Genomic DNA, 12,191 nt, shown 5'->3' with positions numbered 1-12,191 from the left:
TCAACCAAACGTGGTGATGAATGACCATGACTATAGTTCAGGGCAATTTGCCCAAGCTGAAAGCAAATATCAATGAAAACATTAAGTGAATGCTGAATTTCAGGGTAAATTGAAACCTTTTGGATAAAAAGTTGGGTCAGGAAGTTGGCAACACCATGGCAACCAAATGTGCACTTCTTACTGGGTACTAGTAATTGTTTGGTATGAATTTCTGCAACATTGCTGCTTGAAAATACGGGAGTCTGTTTATGACGGGTGCCACCGGTGGGACAGGGTACGCTCCCCTTTTCGCAAACATCTGGTATCATCATTATTTCATAGTGATTCATAAATACATGCACTGTCATCGTATCGCATGGTGACAATCACTGAATACAAACAACATCATACAGCTGTAATACTGCTGAAACAAGCATATGCTCATGATATGGTCGCAATTGTACAATCGACTCTGCTTTTAGCAGAGATATCTTATGAATATGGAAAAAGGTTGTGCCGCCTCTGTTTACATTATCTTCTGGTGTATCAATGATGTGACATTGTCCAATAATGGGTCCCAAACCAATTCCCTTCCACTGATTAACTCACTTGAAATACATGCGACCAGTGAAACAGCTTCATAAGTATCATCTTTAGATCAATGCACAGAGGTACAAAATAGTCTTTTTATTGTGTCCCAGAACACTTTTGATATGCCTGTTATATGACGCGGAATCTTTGTAACTAAAGACATAAAAGATCAGATAATCCGGTAATTAACGACATAATCAAATGCCCGACGCAATACCCTGTACTGAAATGTACTGTATTTCACAGTGATTTTGTAACGTTTAAATTTCATGTGAGACGTAAAAAAAAATGATTCACGAAAGCCTGAAATGTGTGATCTCGGGTTCAACCTTGGAGTGTGTACTTGTCATTTATTTTACATGTCAATGATAAGAAGAGCAATCATCTAAATTATTATATTCTGCTGCTTTCAGTGAACTATGAAGAAGAACCATACAATAAAATGTTTCATTATTCTCTCATTGGTTATCGTGATCGATATGGTTTTACAGAAACATGTTGCGTTTGGTGTGTATGTAATTATTGCGTGGATTGATCATACGGATTCTATTTCCGTAGAAGAGTCAACGTTGTTTTAGTGGTGTATTTATTGTCATCTTGAGGATGCTTCCTAACTGGAGATCCAATTCAATTCTTTGTGCTGTTTCTAGATCTTCAAGAATAATATTTATGCAATAACAATACACATGGCTAGATTGCACTCCGAGAGGTCAATAGTGGAAGGTTACCTGCATACCGCATGTGTCCTTTATCTACATGTCATAACACAACCGCCCACGGGAAGACAAGTCTTGCATGCAGCTGCTGTGCATAGAATCACAACATCGTGGCTGTGGCTCTCGGGATTGGTGTTGGTATCACGGGCAAAAGAGGTATATAAGAGGATCAACCGAATGAAGACATTACTCTGAAAGCATTTGCTCAACTCTCAGACATGAAAGTTACACTGTTTCTCGTCATTGTCAGCGCCTCTGTTGGTGAGTAGAAGACAGTAACCACGTTCATATCTTAGTTTGTGACATTTAATATTTAAACATAATATACAACATTAATGCATTTGTACTGCTCGTTTTCCGTGCTTTATATCTGTGAGTGAATGAACCTCACCCTAACGGGAACCCAGTCCCGTACCCACCTCACCCTAACGGAAACCCAGTCCCATACCCACCTCACTTGCCCACTGACAAACCACATGTTCTTCATGGGCTGTAGTGTGAGATACGAGCGTAGCCCAATAAACCCACTTGAGTTAAACCTCATGCATCCACTCCATTGAACAAACGTGGGGGCGATGGGTTATTCCAGTGGTTAAAGCGTTCGCTCGTCACGCTGAGACATGGGTTCGATTCCCCACACGAGTACAATATGTGAAGCCCATTTCTGGTGTCCCTGCCATGATTTGCTGGAATATTGCTAAAAGCGCCGTAAAACTAGACTGACTCTCTCAACAAACGTTGTTTGAAAGAGTAAGCCGTGAGCGCTACAGAGATCACGCAGCCCTGAAGTTAATGTAAATGATAGGATGTTGTTCCTTTCTTTGTATCAGCTGTGATCTACAGCGAGCAATGTACAGATGATGGTGACTGTAATCACCTGACATGTGACAGTTCCTCAAAGCTTGCCTGCTCACATGGACAATGCACCTGTCTGGTTGCAGCCAATGTTGGTTCCTGCCTTTCAAGTATGTGAGTCAACAACATAAATTTACTACAGTCGTCAAATTTCATCTGTGAATGTATTATTAAGGAAAGATTCGCCTATACCAAAAAGAGGAAAAAAGAGAACTAACCACAAGTAAACACAATTCTTTTCAGAAAGTGATCAAATGTAACGTGATACATATGGAATTACACTTTCTGAATAAAGTACACAATTCTGATACCTTTTCGCTGTTGAGTCACATCCGAGATTCAAACCCTCACACTCAGATTGAAGCACCAAAGAAGACAAAGTAAACGATCTTACTTAACCCGTGAAGATCCGGGTTAGAAATAATCTTCAGTAACCCATGCTTGTCGTAAGAGGCGACTAACGGGATCGGGTGGTCAGGCTCGCTGACTTGGTTGACACATCGGTTCCCAATTGCGCAGATCGATGCTCATGTTGTTGATCACTGGATTGTCTGGTCCAGACTCGATTATCTACAGACCGCCGCCATATAGGTGGGATATTGCTGAGTGCGGCGGAAGTCACTACTCCAAGTCCCCAAAGTGCAAACATGAGTGGCTTGATATGATACTGGCGGTTTGGATAATTGTAGGGCTTCATTGGCTCAGCATACGACGGAATCTTCACGAATCACACCACTGAGAGCTGTATATGTACTATGGTGACCAAGAGGGACGTTCATATTTCAGCCGCTTGTACCGCCCGCTTTGACTGCGGCAGCTGTCAGTGTAGAGACAGCCATTCAGAACGCCACTGCTTTGACGCCCACTGTCTTTGTGGACGTGGTTTTGGACTTGGCGTGTAAGTAAAGGGGTGGGGTGGGGTGTGTGGGGTGGGGTGGGGTGTGTGTGTGTGTGTGTGTGTGTTAAATGGCCATTAAATTGTTCATTGACTTCGTCTGGTCGTGATGAACAGGCCAGACCAGGCATGAAAGTAACTATTCTCAGCATCATGATTGACCATTTGGAGAACATGTTTGTGCCCATCACACAATGATGCTCTTACGAAAGTGGAAAAGTGAACAATGATTATGTTTTACGTTTCTTTTACATAAGAAATACAACCAAAATTAAGGCTGCCTGTGTATCACGTTAAACTAGACTATCAATTTGTTTGCTTCGTATGCTTCTTTTATTTCATCTTGGTGACAAAAAGATACAAAACTCTTCATTTATACTGTATTTACATTTAACATTCACATCAGCTGAAGCTAGTTTCGAAGTAAGTCCCAGCAAGAGTAATTAGGTCTCGATTATCTGCTAAAACAGATTTCATTGTAGGGACACAATATGGAGGCACACCTGGTGGTTGCGCACAGGGTAGACGTGTCATTATACAAACGTTAATATCCATATTACTGTCCGTACTCAATGTGTAATTTCTGGTAAAAGAAGATTGAAAACGTCACTCATCACTTACATCTTTACTTTCAGAGGGAAATAAAGGAGAAATCATGGAAATCACGATGTATACATACATGTACATGTGTATAATAAATCGAATACAATTCACTGGTTTGTTTTGATACTGGTTTCCATGCTTCAGCTTATGGAAATATTTCGAAGCATGCTTACACCCATGGGATATGACATGGGATATGCCATGGGCATTCCGGGTTTATAGCACATCCTCATCGGATCACGATACGATATATGGATCTTGATTTGCTAGTTTGACGTGCATTTCATTACACATACTAGCGACCCTCGTGACCCTTGGTGAAATTAATGGATGTGGCGGAACGTACACTTCATCAGTTCGTGCCAAGGAGGTGTAGAGCTCTGATAACAGGTACTGGTCGGAACATGGTGTCCAATGGTGCAACAGGGTACAGGCATGGAACCTGGGAAACTGGCGACGCGTTTGGTTCTTTAAGCATATAAATGTGAATACAGAAGAAAGTAGCCTCTTATGAATTATCCAAATGCAAGCTATTGTTAACAATTAGTTCTGTTTCTTTTTATAATACATGATATAAATAGCATTAAATACACAATAGGGTACGGTTCCACAAAGGCATAAAGGCATACTTATATGTGAGGTGGAGTGACGTTGGTTTTCACCCCGTTCTTCAGTGTTTACATGCCACATTGTAGTGTTGAAGCAGAGTGTATGGAGGAAATTGGAGTGTATACAGTAAATTGAAATTCTCGGTGATAATCCACGGTCTGAATCAACAATTATTAAAGGAGGAGAAAGACATCTGCATTTACTCTTGGTGATAGGGGCGTATTTACTGATCCAGGGTTTATGGAATTGTTTTAGCTTCTGTTGGCAGATGATTTATATGTCTGCTTGCAGATTCTGTCATCAGCCTTCAGAGAAAGATCAATGTATCATTAGAGTTTTTGTATGTCTGGAAATTTTGAGAAAACAGAGGTGTTAGTCTTTAGAAATGGTGGTAAATTAAGGCGATATGGATCATGGTACTTTGGTGATCATAGGTTAAACGTTTCAACATACATGTATTATAATTATTTGGGTTCACTGTTTTCAAATCGACGTTCATGGTCTAAATCGGTTCAAAATCTGAAATCTGGAAAGTAAAGTGAATAACGCCTTGTCTTCAGGAAATATGGGGTTTTCAGAAATGGCATGTTATTGAACAGTTTCACGTTAGGTTTTGTAAGTATGTGTTCGATGTAAGTTATAAATGCTCTAACGCTGCTTTTTTTCGGAATGTTGTAGAAAGTATATTTATGTTGATAAATGTTTATTACGTGTTTTGAAGTATTGGTTCAAACTTTTACACATACCAAAGGAAAGAAACCCTAAGCGGTGCTATATTATGTTACACCATTTATACAAAGTTAGTAGGAAAACGTGGGCATATTTTGTCAGAAATTCTTTGTTCAATTATGGTTTTGTTTTTGTGTGGGAAGCTCAAGGCGGCAACGAGGAACAGTTTTTGAAAGATTTCCATGAAAGAGTTAGTGATTGTCAAAAGCAATTCATATTTTCAGAAGGGCAAAAATGTTCATCGCTTTATGTTCAGTCAAGTATCAAAAATGTATTTTGCATTGAATCATATTTAACTTTATTGAAATGTAAAGATGCGAGGCGTTGAATAACAATGTTAAAAATCGGTGCGTTTCCAATATCTATAAATACCGGTAGATTTGATGGAGTTCCAAGGCACCAAAGACTTTGTAATATTTGTAATGATAACTTTGAAGAAAATGAATTTCATTTCCTATTTGAATGTAAGGTTTATCATGATTTGCGCTGTACTTTAAAGCATTACCATATTACATTGATCAGCAATATGTTTTGAACACATTATCATGTAGCAAGTTTTCAACAGCAACAAATTGTTCTAATTACATTAATGAAGCATTGCCACTGCGTTCTTTATGCGTATGAATCTGATTGTCAATTGCATCTACCTTACAAGGTTTTTAATTGTACGTGGGCCTTTTTACGATATAATTGGAACTAATTCTTGCTCCTTCACGAGGTGAATGCTCAGTCAATGCACAGAGTGAATATATGTAGATAGAACATACGCATGGTGGGAGAATGTACAAAGATAACAATATTATCACGAAGTCAATAAGAAAATCTTACCCGTCAAACATTACAGTGATTAGATATACAGTCATGAGCCTGTATTTTTGAATCACTGTCAAATAGTGTTCGCTATCATGTCGCACCGGAGGCACCCGTTGCAAAACAGTAATTGTTCCCCTGAATAACCCACACGAACACATATTACAGGTAAAAACAATTACAAAGAAATTACATCAAATTTCAGTTTTGTGAGATAGGCGTCAAATTTCGAAATACCCTCCAATCTCAAGCAGAAAGGTTTACTGAGGTTTTGAACATTCAAGTTGTATACTCAACACAGTTTTCTGTTCCTTTCATTCACCACGCAACACTGTACAGTCGTATCAGGTTTTTCAGCTCATGATTTGAAAGATGGACAGCTTTAAAACTCACGTTTCCTCTCTTCATCCATATTTACGAAAAACGCAGTGTTGTAACGCAACTTTGTGGCATTGCCTTCAGCTTTATGGCGTCTGAAGTATAGCCCTGGGTATGACTTAAATAATGCTGATTTTGTAACCGTTTCTAACCCATTGTAAATGAGAAAACAAATCAATCTTGAATGTGTTGTTTATGTATTTGTGGAAACGTTTAATTTTAACAGCAAACATGACAAGACATTTCCCTATTGGGTTATCAGATCCAACCAAATGAATCAAAGCAATGTAACCTTGGCACTCCATGTCTTAGTTATCTACATGTTATGATGTGACCACCCACAGGGAGATAATTATAAGTCTTGCATGCAGCTGCTGTACATGGAATCACAAAATCGTGACTCTGGCTCACGGGATTGGTGTTAGCATCACGGGAAGCAAAAGTATATAAGAGGATCAACAGAATGAAGGCATTACTCTGAAAGCATTTCGCTCAACCCACAGAAAATGAAAGTTACACTGTTTATCGTCATTGTCAGCGCCGTTATTGGTGAGTAGAAGATAGTAACGACATTCATATCTTAGGTAGTTGTGTTTTAGTGAGTGAGTGAGTTAATATTTAACGTCACATCGGCAATATCTCAGCCATATCGTGACGAAAACAATTTATACAATAAAAAGTGAAAATATTTTGAAGATTAAAACCTGTCGACGATGGACTGTAAAAATACTAGATAATCACAGATGAATTATAAAACTAGCGAACAAAGCTAAAACATTCCAATTAAAGAAGACAATACAATATAAAATACGGGCTATATATTGCCAACAACTGAAGGTAGATCACCAAACTAGGAACCATGGGGACTTACATTACTTTTGCTACCTGCATGGACCCTAGTTGGATTTACACCATCCCTTCAGCCGCTGGCAATAGTAGGGATGTTTATCCGAAATTTAAATTCACAAAAATACTACGATTAAAAAGTATGGTTCAGCAAAATTGACTTGGAAAGTTTTTGGGACTTATGTACCCTCTCAGGAGGACAATAATTTTACGCTACTTCAACCCCCTTTGAGGGTACAGCCACTAACAATCTCAGTTACTAATTTAAACTACCAATAATAAAATATATATCTATTTACAAATCAGTTAACAAATCTAATTCGTTTAAACATGCAATAATTAAATGAGAACTAAAAAGATCCTTCATAGTTCGTGATTTGAAATAGATATCCCTTGTGATGGAATATTCAGGACATGCTTGACCGTGATTCTTTCATCACAAGGGATACAAAATGGAGGATCCTCACCTTTCAATAGGTATTCATGAGTATATCTCGTGTGGCCAATACGACATCGTCGCATGATGACCTCTTCAAATCTGGACTGACAACCCAAGTAGGTGTAACCAATATAGGGTTTTATTGCATGTAATTTGTTAATGCCTACTTGGGTGTCCCACTTCTGCATCAGATCACGGATGTAAGTTCTAATGCTAGCTTTGTAATCAGAGTATGGAATAAGAAGTGGTGTCACAGATTTGTTGAGTGCTGCCTTGGCAGCAAGATCGGCCATTGTGTTCCCAGAAATGCCAACGTGACTGGGTAACCAACAAAAGACGATGTCATATTGGCCAGTAGCAAGATCGTTATATAATTCAATAATTTCTATTAAAAGTGGATGTTTACAAGAAAGTTTTTTAAAAGCATGAAGGCACGAAAGAGAATCGGAAAAGATGATATATTGTTTATGTTTAGGATGTCTTTGAATGTATTTAAGAGTCGTTAATATGGCGTTTGCTTCTGCTGTAAAAATAGAGCTGTTATCTGGTATTCTAGAAGATATTGTTCTGGATCCAATGACAGTGGCACATGCCACCGCGCCACCGTCCTTGGACCCATCTGTTAATAAAGATTTGTATGTATTATATTTCAGTTTTAATTGATTATATTCTTGTTTACATAATTGTAATTCATTTGTTTCTGATTTCTTAAACTTTGTCAGAGTTAGGTCAACTTCAGGCCTCACCAGCTGCCAAGGAGGAGAAGAAAGAAGACGAGAAGGAGATATATTTTCCAGCTCAATGCCGGCAGCAGAAATGAATGGCTTAATTCTCAAACCAAGAGGCTGAACAAGAGAAGGCTTTTTATTGTAAAGATCCCCATAAAGAGGAATAAGAACACAGTTAAATGCAGGATTTGACTCATTAGAATATAGTTTTGTTAAATACTGCAAGGATAATTTTATACGGCGTTGTGTAAGAGATGGCTCATCGGCCTCGACATAGAGACTGTCAACAGGAGATGTTCTGAATGACCCAAGACAAAGTTTCAGACCTTGGTGGTGAACAGAATCTCATAGTTTTAAGTTGCTTTTGCAATGGAGCCATAATCAAGTTTGGAACGGACCAGTGATCGATATAAATGGAGGAGGGTAGTTTGATCCCCTCCCCATTTAGAATTTGAAACGACTTTCAACAAGTCAAGGGCCTTCAGGCATTTAGTTTGAAGGGATTTAATATGTGGCAGAAACGTTAAGTGTGAGTCAAAAATTAAACCCAAGAACCTTAACAACTTTGATGGGAGTGGCATCTAGTGATAGTTCAGGGTCTTTATGTGGTTTCCTACAGAAATGTATACAATTAGTTTTGGATTTAGAAAATGTAAAGCCGTTTTCAAGACACCATTTATTTATCTTGTTTAAACACAACTGCAGTTGCCGTTCAATAGTATGCATATTTTTACCACGACAAGAAATGTTAAAATCATCCACAAATAACGATCCATCTATTGAATCGTTTAAAACTTTTGACAAACTATTTATCTTTATACTAAATAGTGTGACAGACAAAATACTGCCTTGTGGAACACCCTGATCCTGATTGTAATGATCAGACAGGGTTGACTGGCTGAGTATGGTTTTTACGCCGGTTTTTAGCAATATTCCAGCAATTTCACGGCGGGGGACACCAGAAATGGGCTTCACAAGTTGTACCCATGTGGGGAATCGAACCCGGGCCTTCGGCGTGACGAGCGAACGCTTTAACCACTGGGCTACCCTACCGCCCCCAGACAGGGTTGAAGCCACGCGGACTTGAAATTGTCTGTCATTTAAAAATTTGGCTATAAATTGAGGCAAACGGCCTCGCAATCCGAAACCATGTAAATCTCTTAAACTGCCATATTTCCACATAGTGTCATATGCTTTTTCAAGATGAAAAAAGATAGACACAGCGTGTTGTTTATTGATTAGAGCGTTTTTAACAAATGGTCACTTCCACATAGGTCGTCGTGGACTGACCATTCAATTTCATTCAATAGGTCTGAGTCTGTAATTGATAAATCAAGAGCTGAATAAGTTCCTGTGCCAGGATGTAAATATGTGTTAGAACCGTCATTATATAAGCATAAATCATTATCAGAACAGAACTCTTCTAATAGTTTACCTTTAGCATTAGTAGATGTACCACCCCAGAGTGGGTTGTGGCCATTTAAATCTCCCATAATAATACAAGGTTTCGGGAGTTGGTCATATAAATTTTTAAGTTCAGTCTTCTGAAGAGTTGAAGACGGTGAGATGTACAAAGAGCATAATGTGAACGCAGCATGTAACGTTAGTAGCACGGCAACCGCCTGGAGACCAGTATTAAGTATAACAGGGCTATGGATAATATTCTGTTTGAAAAGGATCGAAGATCCTCCAGTGGCCCGATCACCAGGAGGTGAAAAAGAATGGTATGCATTGAAATGGCGTAGGTCAAATGTATCCGTCTGTTTTAAATATGTCTCCTGAAGACAAATGGCTGATGGTGTGAAGTCCTGGACTAATAGCTGCAAATCACTGAACTTATTCCTTAGCCCTCTGCAGTTCCACTGTACAAGATTATTAGAAGACATTATCTTTTGGGGGGATTTATTGGGGATCTACCTCGCACTTTTTTGGAGGGCGACAAGCTATGTGCCCTAGAATGGACGTTTTCAGATACGTCCATGGCCTCAAGAGATCCATATTTGTTGTATAATTGAATTTTATTTTCCGACCCTTTTGGGGCTCTGCCACTTAGCTTTTTAGATAAATCTGGCTTGTTACTTTTGGGTTTAGTGATATCTTGTTGAGACTTTGTTGACGACTGAGAAGATGGTTCATGATCAGGGGACCTCTCTGACTGGATTCGAGATGTACCAGGAGGTGAGTTTCCAGTTTGTGTAGATGTAGCAGGCGAGAAAGGTTTAGGAGATTCTGTTTTTACCCAAGTTAAGTTTGTCTGACAACTTGAAGACACTTTAGTTACTCTAGATGGTACCTCAGCCGTTGGTCTGACAATTGAAGCATAACTTTCTGTCTGTTCTGAGCTGTGGACAAGTTTCTTGGCATCTGCAAAACTAATGTTTTGTGTAAATTTTATTTTATTAATTGCCATTTGTTCTTTCCAAACGGGACAGTCCTAAGAGTAAGATGGGTGATTCCCTGCGCAGTTGGTGCACTTTTTGACATTACTGACACAATCTTCTGTTGTGTGTGTCTTTTCACTACAGTGAGCACACACAACAGACAATGTGCAAGTATTCACGCCGTGGCCAAACTTTTGACACTTGAAGCACCTAAGAGGGTTTGTAATATATGTCTCAACATTGAGGTTACAATAACCTGCCTTCAGTGATTTTGGAGCATTTGGTAAAGAAAAGGAAAACAGATACAAGTTGGTTTTAATGGTTGTATCAAATTTACGTGTTGAGAAACGTTTAACATATAGTACACCCTGATCCTTCATCTCGGAGACGATATCAAGTTCCGACATGTCAGCCAGCAATCTATCGCGGTCTCACACGATTCCCTTGCTCGTGTTAAGTGTTTTGTGGGCCGTGACGGTAACCGGAATGTCAACAAAAGTGTCAGTGTTCAACAGGTTGGTAGACTGTTTTTTTTGCTGCACTCAATCAACAGCGCACCAGAACGTAATCTTTTAATGTTCTTTACATCGCCAGCAATGCCTTGAATACCCTTAGACACAGCAAAAGGGTTTAACTTCAATGGTGTGCTATCTTTGGTGTCAATGACAACAAAACGGGGCCAGTAATCAATTTGTTTCGATAGTCTGAGGTCGTTGTCATCAGGATCAGTTTCAAGAGGACGTTTGCTTTCAATTGTTGGGGTTTCATAAGCCATGGTAAGTGTTTAGACTTCATCATCCGAGCTCCCCACCCACCACGGAGTATCACAAAGGACAATGCTAAAAACAAGCGGGTCTCCGACTTGCAGCACCAAGGATACGCGGATGATATACTCAAGCAGAAAAAAGTAATTTTTCCACCAGATTGGCCCATGAGCCACCGCCATCTGGCACCAGCATCTAGGCAAATTTTCACAAATTTGAAAATCCATATATCACATAGTAGATACAAAAAAACAAAACATGTCAATATTGTGTCCAACTAAAACCAAGCCAAATAATATTAGAGGAATGAAATTTAGTGCTCAGGGCTCGGCATAACCAGCCGATTGGTTGAAGCGGGCCCATTCAACCACCCGTCTAGGTGAAGTCAGGGCCAAAGTGGTGTGTTGGGCAAAGGAACACTGTTCCTGGAACCAGTGCCCTCAACCACCAGAATCCCTTCCTCCACCGACACAGGGGCGCAACCCACGGCAAACGGGTTGGTGGACCAAATATACCCCCGGGTCCACAACGGGGGGTCGAAGAGGGCTTAGCGTTACCCAGCACCCACCACGAGGAGGTGGCTCTCCACGGGGGCCAGTTGTGTTTTAGTATTTAAATTATATACAACAGCTATAAATCATTTGTGCTCCTTTTCAAAGCTGGATATGAAAGTACTGTTACACCATTATCTGTCTCACATAACTGGCTCATCCTTACGGGTACCATGTCACCTCTGAGTGAACAGATGCATATTTTGAACAATGTGTGACAATGTGAGACCGAAGCCCAGTAAACCCTCTGGGGTCAAACCTGCAAAACATTCTCACGCATTCACTTGCTACATTCAACAAAAGTGTGACCCGTGCCC

At 39.7% G+C, this 12,191-nt stretch overlaps 1 protein-coding gene and 1 long non-coding RNA gene across 3 annotated transcripts in view; both read left to right on the top strand.

The window, feature by feature from the left end:
* The first annotated feature begins 1,349 nt into the window (after positions 1-1,349).
* The window catches only part of LOC124287414 (serine protease inhibitor Cvsi-2-like), a 16,668-nt gene continuing 5,826 nt past the window's right edge, over positions 1,350-12,191 (top strand). The window contains exons 1-4 of one of the 2 annotated variants that reach the window (XM_046723956.1): positions 1,350-1,547; positions 2,117-2,251; positions 2,928-3,039; positions 3,672-3,749. In XM_046723956.1, the coding sequence (XP_046579912.1) occupies positions 1,505-1,547; positions 2,117-2,251; positions 2,928-3,039; positions 3,672-3,681 (300 nt within the window). In that variant the 5' untranslated portion in view covers positions 1,350-1,504 and the 3' untranslated portion in view covers positions 3,682-3,749. Of the gene's footprint in view, positions 1,548-2,116; positions 2,252-2,927; positions 3,040-3,671; positions 3,750-12,191 lie in introns of those variants that run through there. The other variant, XM_046723957.1, reaches the window with a different exon arrangement.
* Positions 6,672-12,191, top strand: part of LOC124287418 — a 6,077-nt gene continuing 557 nt past the window's right edge. The window contains exon 1 of the long non-coding RNA XR_006901265.1: positions 6,672-6,714. This is a non-coding gene — a long non-coding RNA (uncharacterized LOC124287418). The remainder of the gene's footprint in view (positions 6,715-12,191) is intronic.

The sequence above is a fragment of the Haliotis rubra genome, unplaced genomic scaffold (genome assembly GCF_003918875.1).
Source record: "Haliotis rubra isolate DU_JTF1 unplaced genomic scaffold, ASM391887v1 Scf40, whole genome shotgun sequence".
NCBI classification, from domain to species: domain Eukaryota; kingdom Metazoa; phylum Mollusca; class Gastropoda; order Lepetellida; family Haliotidae; genus Haliotis; species Haliotis rubra.
This window is presented reverse-complemented; position numbering and strand designations above follow the sequence as displayed.